Source organism: Lepidothrix coronata, unplaced genomic scaffold (assembly GCF_001604755.1).
Source record: "Lepidothrix coronata isolate B3197 unplaced genomic scaffold, Lepidothrix_coronata-1.0 Scaffold277, whole genome shotgun sequence".
In the NCBI taxonomy this organism is placed as follows: Eukaryota; Metazoa; Chordata; class Aves; order Passeriformes; family Pipridae; genus Lepidothrix; species Lepidothrix coronata.
The window spans coordinates 347,759-365,422 of NW_016690457.1; the positions used below are offsets into that span (position 1 = coordinate 347,759).

Consider the following 17,664-nt stretch of genomic DNA (forward strand, 5'->3'; position numbering starts at 1 on the left):
TGGATGCCAATGGGATAACAAAGCGAGGGCAGGGAGAACTCCCACATCCCAACAGCCACATGGCTCCGGACAACGGGAAGCAGGAAGAGAAACAGAAAACTACCCAGGCAATACTTAAGGAATTTATTTCAGACAAAAATTCCCCACAAAAAAAGTCATACAAAATGAGTAGAGACAAGAGTGGTCATTACAAAAGTGTTCACAGATAGAAAAGACTCATCTGAGCAACCCCAGCGAGCAGAGGTAGCCCCGGCGCAGAGCCCAAGGCACGCTGGCTTTGGATGTGCATGGCCAAGGATTGTCTCAGTGAGGGAATGCAAAGATCCTTGGCCCCCAAACTCTGCTCAGGTCACCCTGGAGCGAGCAGGGTCAGCCCCTGCCACACACACACACTCATTGCTGCAACATCCAGCTCACCAGTTCTACAGCAGTTCCCAACCCAGTGAGCACAGGTTGCTGCTGTGTCCTCACCCCACCAGGGCCACCGACCCCTCTACAGGCACAGGCTCAAGCCCATTCTGAGCAGGACTCCTGGCTCTGAAAGATTCATTTGAACTCCGTATCTCCCATCAGCATCTGTGGCTGCCACCAGCCTTGGATTATGCTTTTTTCTCTTTTCCTAGGCCACCAGCCACAGCTCCAAGCCCCCATGGTGGTACCACAGTTTGGGGACTGGTTTTTCAGCCGCATCACGGAAGAGGCACCAGCACAGTGCACAGGTTTGGTGCTGACACACAGGAACCAGCCTTCCTGTTCTTGGTAAATGGCACCAAAATGCTGCCATGGATCATAAATTCATCCCCCAAGTCCTCGTAACAGCCCTTGGAAGCCTTTACATTTCAGGTGAGTAGCTCAAAACCATTCCCCTTGCAGGTACCCACAGGCTTGTGGCAAGCATTATCAGCAGCAGCCAAAGCCTCTGCTTCATCTGACCAGAAAAAGGCCTTTCGCTTCCTCAGGGACCTGCAGGCAAAGGGCTCCATCCGCATCGCCCCGGGGCTCAACCCTGAGCAACATCAAAACATTCTCCACAATCCTGAGAAACGCCTCCAAGTTCCTGCTTTCCACACAGGAGCTGCCGGAGCTCAGCACTGCAAGCAAGGGGAGAGCAATCCTGGCTTATGCCAGGTGTTCCCTGTTCTAACCCCAAAATCCTGGGGCAGTTACTAAACCCTCCACATTCTACCCAGCCACACACAGAGCCACTCCACTATGCCAGGTCCCTTGTGTTCTCCCCCCCACACTCCCGAGGCCACGGCACCGCACTGGGTGTGGGTCTGTGGGACAGTCACGACAGGAGCAGCCAAGGGTGGTGAGCAGAGCCAGGGTCTTGGCACTACAAAGCTCTGGTTTCACGGACACCACATCCCCATTCCAGCCTGAAGTGCTGTGAGGGTGTGCAAGCTCCAATCCCAAGGGATCACCACACTGTCAGCAGCGTCCGACGCACTTCTCTCAGCAGGTCATGCAGCGTGGGCGGATGCTGTCTGATGGGGGGTTGGGATCAACCTGCAAAGCCAAGTGTGGAGTCAAAAAACCTCAGCAATGGACATTTCCCCAGCCATCCCCAGAAGTCTCTCAGCCCAGGGGGATGTGCTACCTCTGAATACAGAGGAGGAGGTCGGAAGCGGAATTCCTGGATGTAGGCGAAGAAGGGACCTTCCAGGATGTCGCCAAGCTCGCTGCGGCATGGTGGGGCCAGGCTCTGCTCGGCCTCAGGGCTGGACACGACTGCTGAGTACTCAGGGGGGGCTGAAGAGAAAGGAGAACCATCAGGGAATAGGAAGCACTCTCCATTAATGGGAGATATACAGGTAAAGAGCTCCAAAACCATTCTTACCCAAACCCTCCCAGTTCCCTGGCAAAGGAACCCAAGAGATTCAGCATAACAACCAAAAAATTAAGTTACAAAGAAAAAGCAAATGCTGGACCAGTTGAAAACTTTGTCTGACCCTTGCTGTCCTGACAAGGGGGTTTATCCAGGGGAGAGGGAGATGCTCACCCTCCGGCTGCTCCGGGATACTGTTCAGCCAGTCCAGGTTGACACTGTACTGGCTGCTGACACTGGATGTGCGGCTCCCGAACGGATGCAGCGGGATGGTCCCAATGACAAGCGGCAGTTCAAGGAGCAACTTGGATGTCCCAGGAATATCCACACAAACCTGCAGGGACAGGAAGCAGCAGGGAAGCTTAGCTGTGGTGTTTTCCCAGTCTGGAGGGGCGGGTACCTCCCCAGAGCAGGAGGGAGTTCTTGCAGCTACCTGCAGAGCTCCTCATGAGGTCCCTCACCTTCAGGGAATATTCCACCTGGAGGATGCGGCACTGGAGGATGGAAGGCCCCACGGGCGGGATCTTGAGGGCCCGCCCGTGCCACACTTCCCGCTTCCCTGCTGGAATGGAATCCCCAGTGATGGTGGTCACCACTGACCTCTTCTGCTTCTTGGTGCCCCGAGCGATGAAGGTCTGGGTCTGGATTATGGCCGCCTTGGGCACCACAGCCCGGCTTGTGCAGTTGTCGATCTCAGCAAAGATAGGGATGACCTCACCTGCCAAAACAGACACACAACATGTTGGAGGAAGGGAGACAGAACCCAGTCCTGCTTCAAGGAATTCCTGCACAGGATCATCGAGGGTTGGCCATGCTACCCAGCACTGCAGACACATGGATTAATCCGGGAGCATCCCAAGGAGGCTGCCCACATCAGGTCCATGCACTAAAGCTCTGACTGATTTCGTGCCAGAAGAACCCAGCTCACAGTGATCCCAAAAATCCCCTCCCCTGGGGTCTATTCCAGGGCCCCTTGAGGTTCAAGGGCACCAGCCCCTCATCTCACCTGGGGTGTAGCCTTTTCGGTCAATCTTGGCAGTCACAGACACTTGGCCACGATTGCAGTACCAGGCACGAGCAAGTTTCTCCTTAGCACCTGCCTGGGGAGCCTGAAGAAGGGGAAATCTTTAGGCAATTTAGCAAGTAAGGATGAAACTCAAAGCAATCACCTCGCTGGCACCAAGAACCTGCTGGGAAAGCATCAGCAACTTCTCAGGCACCTGATGCAAGATGCTGTTGCAACGTGTTAAAGTTTCCAAAAACAAAGAGGCACAGCTGACCTCTGCCCAGCCTAGGTAATGCTGGAGGGCGTAAATTACAGGGGGGTAAATATTCCCTCTGGAAATCAGGCCTAGGCAGACATGGGCTTCTGAGGTAAGTTTTGGATGGCAGGGTGGAGCAGGGGGAACTCACCAGCAGTGCAGGTGTGTTGATGTCGATGGGTTCAATCACAGTAAACTCCCTCTTTGCTTTCTTCACTGTGGCCCAGGGTCTGTGCAGCTTGGCTTTCACCCAGTAGCGCACACTGCCGTGCTTCCCCTCAAAGGAGGTGACCAGGGTCCTGTGGGTGAGCAACCAGCAGTTTCCAAATGGTTCTACTCAAAGAACCTCCTTTTCAAGATGCCCTGTCACCCAAAAAAAAGCCAACTTACTCGGGGAGCTGGAAGGTGAAGGGGAACTCATGCCTTCCTGCCTGCAGGACAGTGGATTCACCATTGTCTGTGGGTAAAACAGATTTAAGAGGATTAAGCTCCTTCCTGCACAACGCCTTCCCTGGGTGAACTGGCAGCACAGATGGGCACCACCCAGCAAAGGAGCAGCACAAGGGCAGAGCAGTATCTCTGCCAGGGTTAAACTGCAGCAGCTGTGACACAAGAGTTGGGCACTGTCTGCTTTCCACGTGTCTCCACACGCACAACCCAGGGGCACCTCCCTGGAGGGCTGGGCAGCTTCCCGAGGTGGGCTCTACTCCAGAGATGCCCAGCCATACTCCAGGAGGGAGAGTCATCGGCCAGTCCCCCAGTGCCCCTCAAGGGTTTGCACCCCAGGATTGGAGGGGACCTCTGGGGGTTACCTAGTCCGACACCCCATTCAAAACAAGCTCCTGAACCTTCATGAGAGTTTTCTAATGCTGCTTCCTTGCCAGGAAGAGCTCACAGAAAAGGGGGAGTCTTGGGGGAGGGGGGGCAGTCCCTAATCAGGGCGCCCTGCACAACAGCAGGGTCCAGCTGTGCACCCCAGGACCCCAGAGCGCACTCCGAATTTGAGGTGTCTGCAGAGACCTACACACCCAGTTCCCAGAGCACCCAGATCCTAAGGCACCCCGTGCACCCCGATTTTAGGCGTTTGGGGTGCCAGGCACCCAGATTTCAGCTGGTCGGAGTGCCAGGCACCCAGATTTCTGTAGTTTTGGAGTGTCAGGCACCCAGCAGCTGGGCCATCCCTGGCACCCAGATCTCTGCAGTTTGGGGGTGTCAGGCACCCAAATTTCAGCCGGCTGGGGCGTCTGGAGCACCCAACACCAGGGGTGCCCCAGGCTGCCCCACGTCCCCATTGTTTCAGCCCCTGGGGTCTTTGGTGCACCCACGCCCCCGCTGTGGCCGGCGACCAGGGGGTCCGGGTGCCGTCCCCGGGGAAGGGGGTGCCGTACCTGGGGGTGCCAGCAGCGTGTCGCGGTGGCTCAGAAACTCCACCTGGTCGCTGTAGCTCTGCGTGTAGGCGGTGCTGGAGCCGGCGCTGCGGGACTCGGTCCAGTGAACGCGGGCAGCGCCCATCGCCCGCAGCCTCAGGGCGCCGAGCCGGGCGGCCGCCGCCAATTCCAGCACCACGCGGCCCGACACCGCCTGCCCGGGGTTGAAGGCGGCTGGGCCGTCCCGCTCCGCGCCCTCCAGCACGATGGAGAAGCGTTTGAGGCGATCGAAAATCATGGCGAAGCGAGCACGGCTCAGCTGAGCCCAGAACCGGCGCGATGCGGCTCAACCCAGCCCAGCGCAGCTGAGCCCGGCTTTAAGCGCCCGGCGCGGCCGGGGGCGGCCCCGGCGGGGAGGGACTGGCTGGGCCGGGCCGGGCCGGCCCCGCCGGGCCCTGCAAAACAAGGCAGGGAGCATGTGCGGACCGGCCTCCCCCCCCCGACCCGGGCGGGGCGGGGGCTCCGGGATGGGGGTTCAGTTTTGGGGTCCGTGTTCAGTCCCAGCAGGGCTCCCCACGCCCTCGCGGTACCGCACCGAGTCATCCCCACGGGGGGGCTGCTCCGCGGGAATGTGTCCGGGAGCAGAGACATAGTCACGGGGCTGAGCACTGCCAGTGGGTGACCCCTGGGTGCTGCCATGTTGCTTAGTACCCCCTAAAACTCCCTGCAGCTCTTAAACTTGACCCCCAGGCCCCTCTCTAGCTTCCATCTTTGCCCCTCAAACTCCAGCCTTGTGCCCCAAACTCCCCCTTCAACTCCATCCTTGCCCCCCAAAATCCCCTTCCATCTCCTATCCTTGACCCTCAAAATCCCAATTCCCATCCTTGCCCTTCAAGCTCCCCCTCCAGCTCCTATCCTTGCCCCCCAAATTCTCCATCCTTACCGCCCAAACTCCCCATCCTTGCCCCTCAAACTACCCCTCCAGCTCCCATTCTGACATTCCATCCCATCTTCATCCAGAATCCCCATTCCTAGGGTCACAGCCAGAGGCTGTGCCGCGGGGAGGGGGGGGGGGGCGGGGATTCCTCACTTGAAGCAGCAGCCCCTCTCATTTCAGTGGCCACAGGCAAGAGCCGAGGGCCGCTCTGCACACCAACCCACATCCCTCCTTTCCCAAGAGCCATTCCCAGGGCTCAGAACAGGCTACAACTGGATCTGGGCTCCTTGCACAGCACGGCTGGGCCAGCTGGCGATGCAGTGATGTCTGGGACATCACTTCACTTAGTTCTAAGAAATCAAGAACTGGCCTGGGTTCAGCTTGTGCAAGGACAGGGTGAGCAATCCACCTCCCTGCGCTCATTAACCAGGCGAGTGCCGGTTTTCCACCAGCTCCTGCTGGGATTGGGGTGGTGCTGCTCCAAAACCCAGCGACAAATCCCACCTACATGGGCAGGAACAGCACAGGGACTTGCTCTGTTGGCAGCATCTGCGGTTGCCAGTGCTTAGCTGGGGTGAAAGCTTGGAACTGGTGATTCTCAGGGTGCATATCAGCATTATCAGCGCCCTGAGATGTTGTAAAAGGAAGGAGAAAGGAGTCTGTGCCTCCCAAAAGGGTTAATGCAGCTATAGAGACTTCCACTTTAATGATGATTGTCATGTTTGCAGAGCACCAGAGCTCTGTACCTCGGGCATGGGTAGGGGATAAGACAAAACAGGCCTTCAAAATGGCCCCTGAAGTTTTGGAGATTTTTGATTTGCCCCCAGCCATGCCAGGCAGGACCTGCTGTGCTCAATTAGGTTGCTCTCAGCCACTAAAACTGAGCTAGGCTGAAGCCTGGCACAGCTTTAGCTGTCTCCAAAGCCTAGCTGGAATTGTCTGTCTCCCTCCCCAGGGGAAGGGGACCATGGTTTGTTTTATGTGCACGACCATTTGCTGCCACAAACAAACATGAATCATAGCAAACTCCATAAAGGGCGAGGGAAAGGAGGAGGGAAAAGAGGAGAGAAAGGAGGAAGGAAGGCATGTTGCAACATGAGTTAACCGGTGACACTTGGTGTCACTGGCTCTGGGAAGGAGCCTGGTGTCCCTGTGATGCCATTGGGGGGGTGGGGGGGTGCTCTTGAGAGGGACTGGAGCCTTGCCGGGCCCCTTTCCTTCCTTGGCATCCTCCTCCCCCTCTCGCCTGCTGGCACACACCCCTCGGCCCGTGACTCAGCCTCGCCCACGGGATGTGAATCCCTGCAAACCTCCCTCCCATGTCAGTCGCATGCGATGCCCAGGCTGCCCCTCGCTGCCTCCACGTGGGATGGCCGGCCCCTCTCTGACCTCTCTGGGACCCCCGCGCCAGGAGAGGGTCTCTCCTCTCTCCTGGCATGTCCAGGTGCAGGGGCTGTGGGACCGCGAACGCTCCTGGGTGCCCAAACCCAAGGAAAACCCAGGTCTGGCTGGGTACAGGGATGATCTCCAGCTCTTCAGCCCCATCTAGAGTCTGGACAGGCTGCAGCTGGTCCGAGCAGGAGCTGACACCCTGCCCGGCTCAGAGGGGGCTTCTCATTCCCAGACCCACTGCTGGGACCTGGTGGCTTTTCCCCACTGACACCAGAGCCACATGAGGGGCCCTGAAAACCAGAGAGAAGGGAACGCAGGAGGTAAACAGGCAAGTCAGCAGCTCTACCCTGACCCAATATGGGGATGAGATGGGACAACAGAGAGCCTTGCACAAGCTCACACTCCTAGCTTGAGGAATACACTCTGTCCCTGCCAGATATAGGGGTGTTGCATATGGATGAGGATTAAGGTGCTGATCGAGGGCCACCCCGCAGTGCAACAAGAGCCCTGATGCCATAACTCTCCTAGATGTCTCCATATCTTCTGGGTGTTTGCCCCTCTCCAGGGCAGGCACTATACCTTTGGGAAGTGCTGTGGGATCCTTGGACAAGAAAGATCACTGCACACCAATCATTTATGTTTCCTTGGGTGCCTTCACATCCTTGCGCTTCCTTCACCCATTAACCCCTGTGTTTTCCTCCCTTCCTGCTCCCTATCTCAGATGATTACACAATACACATTTAAAGGCCCTGCCTGTACATCCTCCTTGCACCCTTTTTCTTGTCTCTCAGCACAGCACCCCGGTGCCAGTGCTCACCACCCTGCCAGGAAACTGCAGATAAACTCAGCTGAGGGGAGAGCAGGAGGGAGGGCTCTTATCTGTGCCTGGCTTCCCTCCTCTGCAGTGCCTTGTTACCATGACAAAACCTGCATTTTTTAACCACCACTCAGACACAGTTGATCTCATCTCATCCAGAAGCACCAAGAAGGGAGCAGTCACAGGGACTGTCGGATGATGACATGTTTCTCGCCAGCTGACACCAGGAAGGCCGTCACACTGCTGTTGGGGACAGAGCAGGACCCAGCAGAATCTGAAGGAAGCAGTTTTGGCCGCAGGACAGCCCTTCTCTGCAGCCTATAGCCTTTGCTCCCTTAAAATTGCTCCAGTGATCACATGCCCTTGTCCCTCTCACAAAGCACAAAAGGAATCTGTGTATGGACAGAGACAATAAAATCCCATCCCCCAAATCCTGGTGGGGCTCTTTGCCCCCAGGTAGCCCAGCTCAACACTCCCTGGGCAATAGGTGAAGGCCAGGAACCGTCAGCTCTGAGATACGGGTGGGCGTTCAGGGTGCTGGCAAGGCAGAGCAACTCCAGCAATTCCTGCAGCCCTTGGCCAGTGCCCTTCTCCAGAGGGCTCCAGGGGCTCCTATCATACACAATCCCAGCAGCAGAGTCCAAATATGCTCACAACAGCTTGTGACTTCCCTACAGGCATTCACTGCTAATGGGGAATAAAACTCACTCTGCCAGCTCACAGCTAAGGGGACACTGACCAAGCACTGCACGGCCAAGTACTCAGGGCCTTCGCTGTTGGAGCCCAGGGCAAGGGCTTCTCCCAGGGCCTTAACTGTAATCAGGATCCTTTGCAGAGTTGCAGCTGCCAAGGGCCATCCTTAGTCAGAGCACAGAAAAGCTGCTGCCAAAAGACACAAACTCCAGAGCAATGCAGGTGTTTGGAGCAGATGGCAGGGCACAGTCACTCAGACATAAAGCATATGACCCCCCAGTGCAGTCCAGAGACAAGATCATCTCCAGGAAGGCAGCTCACATCTTCTTTCCATCCCTCCAGTTTATTCCTGCAACTTCTGTATTTGCCAGATTGGGCCTGGCACCACTCTCTGGGTTGCATTTGACCACTGATACAATTAAATGCCCTCAGCATAAGTCCTATAGCCAGGGCCAGGCAACTGGGTCACAGGCAACAACAAGGCCATCAGAAGGCATGTCATTGGAGGGAAGGATAAAAGGCATGCATGTTCCTAAGAAAAGCCAGAGTTAATGAGCGGATAGACAGCTGAGATGTCCCATATCCCTTGGCTCTGGATCATTTCATCCCAACCACACAAAGAATTCAAGTGGCTTGTCCTCCTGCAGTTGATCCAAGCAATGTGCCATCTGGGCACTCAGTCCCAGCACAGGGGAAGCGAAAACAAACACCAACTGAGCTACTAAGTGCTCTTTCCACACTTGTGAACAGACCCTTGTGTTTGCACTTCCCTGTGCAAACAGAGCAAAAGCCACAAATCCTTCGAGCTGAGTTTATACCAGCAGCCTCCTAGAAACCAGCAGCAGGGAAACTCTCGGCCAAGGTGCAAAGACGGGTGTCCAAGAGGCACAAACAATGCTGTGTGGTCTGGCAACACCCATCGGGGAAGCGGCTCACCCAGAGCGGACATCGCAGCACCAAGGGGGTCCCAACATGCTCTCCCTGGTGCAGAGCCCCACCCCGTGCCCCAACCTTACCAGGGATGAGCTGGCAGTGGCGGCTCAGGAAGGTCTGGTAGGCTGAGTAGTCCCTGTAGACAACGTTGAGCCCGATGCTGCAGCTCTCAAGCCAGTGCACGGTGGCACCGCCGTGGGCGCTCACCTCCAGCGCTTGCACCCGCAGCGCTCCCCGCAGCTCCAGCTGCACCCGCCCGTGCAGCAGCTCCCTGCTCCCATGGGCTGGGCCGTCCTCCAGCTTCACCACCAAGCTCTGCACGCACCCTGGGAGCTGCATCGCTGCGGGCCCCACTCTCCTGGCAGCTCTGGGAGGCTGGAGCCTTCCAGGGAAAGGAGGACGAGCAAAGGGCTACATCAAAATCCCCTGATTTATCCTAAGTGGCCCCACCCTGCAGGCCTTCCCGGGGGGTTCGACTGAGCCCCTGTTTTGCAACGATGTTTTAGGGTTGACCTCATGTGCGTGGGGCTGGTGCCGGGGCCACGGGGCTGAGGGACGTGTTTTTAAAGGGATCGATGAATAACGTGACTTCAGCCTTATCTCTGAGTCACAGGCGCTGCCGACGTGACACCGGGACGTGCCAGTGGCTCCGTCGGCGGCAGGGAGGGGTGTCACACACCACCAGCCCTCCTGGGAGATTTCATACGGGTGGGCAATCAGAGAAAGCCTGTTTGGCCTTCCCAAGGCACTGCTGGAAATGGTGGGAGAAGAGTTTAGAAAGCAAAGACCCTCACCCCAAAAAACCAGTTTTACTTTCCATGTCTGAAGTTGGATCAAAATCCACATGAAAAAGTGAATAACCACAGTTAGTTCCAGCAACAGCTCTCCCAGCTGGTGCCACCAAGGGGTGATTCCAGCATTTATCCCCAGGGAACTGTGGCTGTTCCTGCAGCAGCACAGGTGGCAATGGCACCTCAGAGTCACATCAAAGTAATGGGGCAGAGCTGTAGCAGATGCAAGTTCCTGTTACTCCACCAAATGGTGCACCTGAGGTGTTTGAATACAGGTGTTTACAGGGACTGAGGAGAGGTGCCTGTATGCATTTGCAAGATGTGAATGCGTGGCTTCTTTGAAGTACATGTGGAGCAAAGATTCCATTCCCCCATTCCCGAGGAGTCAGATCCCCAGAGGAAAGCACAGTGGAGCAAAGACTGTCCCGTTCCTGAGAGACAAAGAGTCAAATGCCCAGAGGAAAGCACAAGGGCACTGCTCACACACAGACTGCAGCAGCTGGGAACGAAGCCCAAAGGCTTCAGGGCTGGCTCACGGGGAATCAAACCCATCTGAGAAGAGCTTGTGAAGTGCCAAAGCAGCAGCTGGCCCTGCTCACTCAGCCCCCCCAAGGGCTGACCAGCCCCCACTGACCCCTCTGGAACACACCTAGACCCCAAGCAGAGTTAGTGCAAGCTCAGCAGTCGGGAAACCCACGTGAGTGACCAACTCAACAAAAACACCCAGCTCACCTCTAGGAAAACAGCCCACACTCATCACAAGCTGAGCAGAGTTGCCCAGCTGCCCTACTGTCCACTGACCTTTGGTTCCAGGCCTTGACACCAAAATCTATACAGATTCCAGCCCCACACAGCCCTGACAGTGCTTCTCACTCTGTTTCTGGTCTCTTGCCCTTCCTCTGTGCTTCCCCCAGCCCACCTGCTTCCTCCTGCCCCTGTGCCTGCCCAGAGGTCTCCTGCAATCCAGAGGGATGTGTCACCCACTGGGTCCTGCAATCCAGAGGGGTGTCACCCGCGGCTTTGGGCTAATCTCCCAGTGTTTATTCTTGCTGTCACAACACCTCCTTGTGTCCTCATTCAATCTGAGAAATAGATGTTCCCTGTGACAACACACAGAGGGGGGCAAGAGCAGAGCACAAGGAAGCTTGGAGATCCCACGCCGTGTGGGCAGCTCACAGGGCCTGGTTGATGGAGGAGGGAGAATGTCACCTTCCCCTGGGGACAGGGCCTTTCCAGGGTCACCGTGGGGACACACAGCTCACTTGGGAGTCTGCCTTTTGGATTTCAGCTGGGCCTCTAGACTTGGGTGTCGTCACCCCTCTGCTCAGTCCTGCAGATGTCCTGTGCCGTCCTGGGCAGCCCCACATGGGAACTTTTCATCTGAGAAGAGAAAACATCTCTCAGCACATTGGGATGGGGCTGAGAAAGGGGCAGGTGGCCCCACAGAACCTGGCAGCCCCAATATCTGAGCCTGGTGGTGCTACATACCCAGGTGCACCTCACCTGGGCAGCTGCAACACCCTCTGTCTCTGGCAGATGCTCAGTGGTGCAGAGATGTTTGCCATGGGCGGACACCTCCAGGCAGGCCAATTTTCCTCCTCTGACCCTCTGTGGGAGACCAGAATCACCTACTTCCCTCCAACATTCCTTGGCTTAAGGATTTGGTTGCCTGTCCTTCCTCTCCTTTCAAGATATTCCTTATCTACAACTCTGCCTCCACAGAACATTCACCCGAGGCTGGAGCAGACAGGATTTGCTGCACACTGTCCCATCCCCAAACTGATGATGTCAAGGGGAGGCTGCAGCTTTGCTGGGTATAAACCCACTTCTCCAAGCCACCCCATGGTTAATCCAAGCCTATTAAGGCTGGACCCGCTGGGGAGTCGCTGTTTCTGCTGCCTGTGTGGGACCAGCATGGCTTGCATGGTTGTGACAGAACTTTCATCTGCTGACAGATGGAATTGAAATAAAAATTAAATTCAAGGCAGTAAAAAAGGGAGGCAGTACCAGAGAAGCTTTGCAGGCACAGATCCACGTGTGAGGAGAGGAAAAGGCCAGCTCTGCCGTCAGCAGTTTGCTCAAAACCTTCACCCAGACACAAAACAACTCCCAGGGTGAGGAGGCAAATGAAGAAACTCACATGGCAGTTACGGGAATATCACTCCATATGGCAGTTATGGAGCTGCTCCAGAAGTCTGGGGTCAAGGAAAAGATCAATTCACCTGTGATCTGTTCCACATTTTGTAAATCAAATGGCTTTAAAGATCCATGGCATGAAGGGGCCTCTCTCTTGCTGGCCATGAGAAATAGGAGGCAAGGTCAGAGGAGGATTCTCTTAATGCCTTCCATGGCCATCTCTAACCACATCCCTTCCTGAGGTTGCATAAGTGGAGCTTTTGATCAAAATCCTCTCCTTCCTCCCAAAAATAAACACAAACCAACTTCTAAAAACAAACATGGCAAGGCAAAAGATCAAGCCACTGGTTCGTGTCCCAGAAATCACTCACATCACCTGAACATGCCAAGTGTTGCTGCAAAGAAGTGGCTGTTGAGATGTCATTTATGGGGGTGGAAGTGCCAGTCTGTACCTGTGGCCTCTGTGTCACAGCCTTACCCTTCCTAACTGTGCAGTGGGAAGAACTCTTGATTTTGAGGTGGATAATCTAGTGTAGCCATTCCCTTCCTAAAGCTGTTCATGTGGTGGATCTGGGAGGCAGCACATTCCTTGTCATAAACCCTACAAGATATCAAATATGAGCTTTGTTTGATAAATTACATTGCTCATCAGAAAGGGCAGTTCCTGGGATCAGGTTCTCCTGCTGATACCAGTGTGTCCTCTCATCCAGGGCACTGTTTCTGCTTCTGGTCTCCCTAAATTTAACACAGGACAAGCTGGAGGGAGCCAACAAAGCTACAGAACAGCCACTTAAAGCATAATCACTTTATTTCCCCTCTGTTTTTCCACCTTCTTAGTTTTCACTTGCACAGATCCCACGCCTTTCAGGACAGAATTCCACATGGGAACACACTGCCCTTTAACTGTGTCCTGGCCCTCCCTAAAATCATGTTACCTGTTCTCTTGGCTTTGCAGGTGGAGTCCATCCACCCTCAGCCTGTGCTCAGCGAGGAGTGTGGGAACAAGACTGTCCATCCCTTTAACAGTGAGAACGTACCCTGCCAAACAGCCAGGCAGGGGGAGGAAAGGGGTTATTCCTAAAAATGCTCTATGCGATTCTTAGATCCAGACACACAGAGGCAGCGAGTGCTGTGAGTCCGCGGAGAAGTGTATGGGTACCAGTGATGTTCTCTTTAGTGTGTCTTGTGAGTTACTGAAATACCTAAATACTGCTCTAAGGAAACGACAGAATCACAGAATGGAAGGGACCACAGTGCTTTACCTAGTCCCACCTCCCTGCTCAGGCAGGGCCATTCCAGAGCACTGGATGTGTCCAGGGGGTTCTGGAACATCTCGAGTAAGGGAGACTCCACACACTACTTGGGCAACCTGGAACACCACAGAACAAGGGAACTGGGGGTCAGCAAAGGGCTGACGAGGGGTTCGCGGACCAGACTGGGGAAGGAGACGCTGTGAAAGGGGGGAGGCCCTGAGGAGGGAGGCCCTGGTGGGGAGGGGGACTCGGGCAGACGAGGCCGGGCCGGGCCGGGCTGGGCTGGGCCGCGTTGCCATGGCGACGGCTGCACCGCCTCCTTCCCGACGTGCCCGGGCGCGCCCGTGACGTCTAACCCGGAAGCGTTGCCATGGCGGCGGCTGCGCTCCGCGGCCTGGAGGCCGCGCTGGAAACGCACCGGGGACGGGACCGGGCCGTGAGTGAGGGATGGGGGGGTCTGACCCACCGGGACCGGGCCGTGAGTGAGGGATGGGGGGGTCTGACCCGCCGGGAGCGACGGATGGGGGGTCTGACCCGCCGGGACCAGGCTGGGACTGACGGGCCCGACCCTGCGGTGACCCGCCCTTTAGGGAAAGAGAAGCACTTAAAGTGCATTTAAAGGCTCGATGGTGGAAAGGAATGATAAAAATCCGGAGGGTCCGCAAACAGTCAGAGAGGTTACTTGGCGTGAGAATTGGTGTATTGGTGCCTGAGCCCAGGGTGAGGGGGTTTGGGGAAAGAGGTGGAGGGAAAGGGACGGGAGGAATTCAGGAGGGAGAGGGGAATTAAGGAAAGAGAGGGAGAAAGGAAGAGAAAGAGGAAAAGAGAAAAGAAACTTCAAAAGGAGAGAATTAAAGAAAGGAGAAAAGAGAGAATTTAAAAAGAAAAGAAGAGAAAAAGAGAGAATTAAAGAGAAAAGAGAGAGAGAATTAAAGAGGAGAAGAGAGAGAAAAAGAATTAAGGAGAGGAGAAAAGAGAAACAAAATTAAAGAAAGAGAGAGGAAAGAGAATTAAAGGAAGAAAGAGAGAGAAAAAGAAAGATAAATAGAGAAAATGAGAAACTTAGAGGAGAAAAGAGAGAAAAGGAGAGAATTAAAGAAAGGATAAAAGAGAGGAAAAGGTAGAATTAAAGAGAGAAAACAGAAGTCCTGGTTCCAGCATCAGCTTCTCTGGACCCCACACCCCCCAGTCCCACCGCTGACCGGGCCGTGCCCCACAGGTCCGTGCCCTGTCCTACAGCCTCCAGCTGGTGGGAGGAGCCCTGCCCGGGCCCGGGGGGCTGCCAGGGGGGCTCCTGGCTGCCTCTGCCCAGCTCAGCTCCTGCCGCACCGTCCTGCGCCTCTTCGACGACCTGGCCATGCTCCAGCACAGCTGCGGCTACGGGCTGGGCCCTGAGGTGAGAGCGGGGAGGGGGGTCCCCCACAGCCCCCCTGGCCACCCTGTGCGTGTTCTGGCCTGTCCCCTTTTCCCCCCTCCCGCAGGATGAGGATGTGCTGGTGCGGGGGCTCAGCGTGCTCTGCAACGTGGCCAACCAGCTCTACTACCCCTGTGAGCACCTGGCCTGGGCGGCTGATGTCGGAATTGTCCGTGCCGCTTCCCAGAGGTGGTGGACCCTGAGCACGGCGCTGTGGGGCTCTGCCCTGCTCTTGGGAATCCTGCGGTAAGGCCCGGTGGTGATCCATCGGGATAAAACAAAGGGCCCTCTGGCTACTGGAGGTGCTCTTGCTCATGGAAGAGAAAAAAACCCTCCTGTTTGGTGCTATAGGAGAAATAACTCTGCTGTTTTCAGGTCCCTGAAGGTCTTGTGCCAGTTGAGAAGAAAACTGAGGCAGCACAAGTGGTATGATTTCCTTCCTTGGCTGTACAGCTGATCATGGAATCCCAGAATGGGATTGGGAGGTTGGGAAGGACCTTAAAGCCCATCCAGTTCCATCCCCTGCCATGGGCAGGGACGCCTTCCACAAGCTCAGGTTGCTCCAAGCCCTGTCCAACCTGGCCTTGGACAATGCCAGGGATGGGGCAGCCACAGCTTCTCTGGGCAACCTGTGCCAGGGCCTCCCCACCCTCACAGGGAAGAATTTCTTCCCAATATCCCATCTAACCCTGCCCTCTGGAAGTGGGAAGCCATTCTCCCTTGTCCTGTCCCTCCAGGCCCTTGTCCAAAGTCTCTCTCCAGGTCTCTTTAGCACCCTTTTAACCAGTTTTCATTATAATTTAACCCCATACACCAGTTCTCATTTGTATCCATCACAGTTATTAGGATATTCTGGACTATCACTGATATTCCCTTTGCTTCCAGCAGCACATCCTCACCTCAGAGCCAGAAGTTGAGAGCCCAGGTGAAGGCAGAGGTTCTGAGCATCCTCATGGACGCAGCAGATCTTTCCAATGCCATCCATTGGCTGCCTCCAGGATTCCTCTGGGCTGGAAGGTTCCCCCCGTGGTTAGTAGGGCTCCTGGGGACCATCTCCTCCCTGATTGGAATCTACCAGGCATCCAGAGGAGGAAATTCTGAAGCTGTTTAAATAATTGAGCTTCAGGAGCCAAATTCCCACGTGGTAAAAGTGCCTTTAGTGAGGCAGGGTGTATTTTAACTTTCCTGTGTGTTGCTGATTGTAATCCCATACATCCTTTGTGTGGATTGTAATTGGGACTGGAATCAAGGTGTCTGTTGCAGAGAGGATTGTTTGCAGTTGATAATTTTTGTCTCTCTCCATCAGAGAAATCTTTCAGGTGAATCCTCTGAAAATCAATCTGCGGTTGGTAAAATTGAAGGGGGGAAAAGTGCCTTCCATCCTTCCTTCCTCTGTCCCAAAAGATAAATGCAACCTTCCAGTGTTTTCTGGAAGAAAAGAGCACAAAGTCGGTGTTAGGTGGAAAAACTGTCGTGGTTCTGTCACACAAAACTCCTAAGGGACAAATCCTGCAAGTTCATCCTCCAGGACAGGGGCACAATCCATATCCTGGGAGTTTCAGATATTTTGGGGTTTGAGCCCAGAGCAAAAAGAGGAGTGAAAAGTGAAAAGTTTTGTTTGTGACAGAGGCAAGAGGGGAAGGAAATAGCATCTGGAAGCAGAGCGAAGCTTCCTTCTAGTCTGCCTTGCTCATTCAAGGAAAAACTGAGGAAGTTGAGACTTCCAGGAGCTCTGAGGCTCTAGCTGTGCCTTCGTGGAATGCCACCGGGTGGAGCTCTTCCACCAGGCTCCGGCAGATGCTAACGGTCTTTTTTTTGTTGTTTTCTTTTTTAAAAAAAAAAGGCAGGAAATTTATGAATCACCTTTCAAAGGAGCAATCAAACGGATGCCGAGATGGGCTTTGCAGTTACAGTTCTGGGCGTTGCCAATAATAAACGACACGAATCAAAGGTGGCCTTGAGTGATCGTTCCCTCTGAGAGCAGGGAAAAGTTCTTTAGATAGTTCTGGAAAGCTCCAGGCAGTTCCCAGGGGTCAGAAAACATGAGTGCTCTGTGACCTGCAGCTCCCCATGTGTTAACAGCCTTCCTCCCACTGAAATAAATCTGAGCCCCTGACTGGCTGCCATGGAAATGCACCCTTTGAAAACGGTTCTGTGGTGTCCCTGCACCATTCCAGGGGCTTCCACCTTGTTTTTGTTGTTGCTTTTGGCATGGACAGGGGGAGCTGTGTCCTGCCTGTGTTCAAAGAGCAGAGGAGGTCTGGATGCTCTTTGTCCTTTGCCTTGTCCTTGCTGTTTACCTGGACCTTCACCCTGCAGAGTGTCCCTGAGAATGCCTTTCCTGGCTGTGCTGGGAATTTGGTGCCAGATTTACAGGTTTTGGTACAATTCTGAGCGTAGGCAGAGCTTACCTGGAGGAGACTCTTGGTTTTTTTCTCTACTTTTCTGAGTCCTGTGCCTGAACAGGGAGAGGAAGCAGATCCTTCAGCTTAGGGACAGCTGTGGCTCTTGCCTGGTCCTCTCACCCACCGTGGTGACTCCTGTTGCAGTTTAATTTTAATAATAAATCAGATTATTTTTGTATTCTTAACCCTATTAAATCATTCCTTCAGGACTTGCTCTCCTGCTCAGCACAGGATGTGGTGTAGCTCTAACTCTTCAGTAAAAAGACCCTAAAACCCCCACCTAACCTCTGATGCCAAATTTTTAAAGCTCTAAACCTTGCTTTAATTTTAACATACAGAAAAGGCACTGTAAACTGCTCTAAGTGCATTTGCTTCATCCAATTCCTCATGAAATGATTTTAAGTTACAGCTGGTGGAGCTGAAACATGCAGAGATA

At 54.7% G+C, this 17,664-nt stretch overlaps 2 protein-coding genes across 3 annotated transcripts; one reads left to right on the plus strand and one right to left on the minus strand.

Moving 5' to 3' along the window:
- Positions 1-103: 103 nt before the first annotated feature.
- Positions 104-4,798, minus strand: ARRDC2 (arrestin domain containing 2). The gene is made up of 8 exons (XM_017836388.1): positions 4,479-4,798; positions 3,481-3,547; positions 3,242-3,389; positions 2,835-2,937; positions 2,290-2,546; positions 2,003-2,162; positions 1,601-1,752; positions 104-1,509 (listed from the first exon to the last, which is right to left on the minus strand). The coding sequence occupies exons 1-8, from the start codon at positions 4,753-4,755 to the stop codon at positions 1,456-1,458; spliced, it is 1,218 nt and encodes a 405-aa protein (XP_017691877.1). The 5' UTR covers positions 4,756-4,798; the 3' UTR covers positions 104-1,455.
- An 8,966-nt stretch (positions 4,799-13,764) lies between these two features.
- On the plus strand, positions 13,765-16,701 carry PEX11G (peroxisomal biogenesis factor 11 gamma). Of its 2 annotated transcripts, none has more exons than XM_017836391.1 (5): positions 13,765-13,845; positions 14,629-14,805; positions 14,891-15,069; positions 15,199-15,249; positions 15,709-16,701. In XM_017836391.1, exons 1-5 carry the CDS (start codon positions 13,780-13,782, stop codon positions 15,932-15,934), a joined length of 699 nt encoding a protein of 232 aa, XP_017691880.1. In that variant the 5' UTR covers positions 13,765-13,779; the 3' UTR covers positions 15,935-16,701. The 2 variants fall into 2 exon arrangements, with proteins under 2 accessions (XP_017691880.1, XP_017691881.1); XM_017836392.1 differs by having other exon boundaries at positions 15,712-16,701.
- Positions 16,702-17,664: the final 963 nt, after the last annotated feature.

What these genes read in the sequence shown, in the direction of transcription:
- ARRDC2 (XM_017836388.1), bottom strand. Translation starts at nt 4,755, where the DNA reads ATGATTTTCGATCGCCTCAAACGCTTCTCCATCGTGCTGGAGGGCGCG. An exon ending in CACGCTGCTGGCACCCCCAG is followed by an intron (nt 3,548 to 4,478) that starts GTACGGCACCCC and finishes TTTTACCCACAG; the next exon opens with ACAATGGTGAATCCACTGTC. An exon ending in TTCACCTTCCAGCTCCCCGA is followed by an intron (nt 3,390 to 3,480) that starts GTAAGTTGGCTT and finishes GCTCACCCACAG; the next exon opens with GACCCTGGTCACCTCCTTTG.
- PEX11G (XM_017836391.1), top strand. Translation starts at nt 13,780, where the DNA reads ATGGCGGCGGCTGCGCTCCGCGGCCTGGAGGCCGCGCTGGAAACGCAC. An exon ending in ACCGGGGACGGGACCGGGCC is followed by an intron (nt 13,846 to 14,628) that starts GTGAGTGAGGGA and finishes CGTGCCCCACAG; the next exon opens with GTCCGTGCCCTGTCCTACAG. An exon ending in AAACTGAGGCAGCACAAGTG is followed by an intron (nt 15,250 to 15,708) that starts GTATGATTTCCT and finishes CTTTGCTTCCAG; the next exon opens with CAGCACATCCTCACCTCAGA.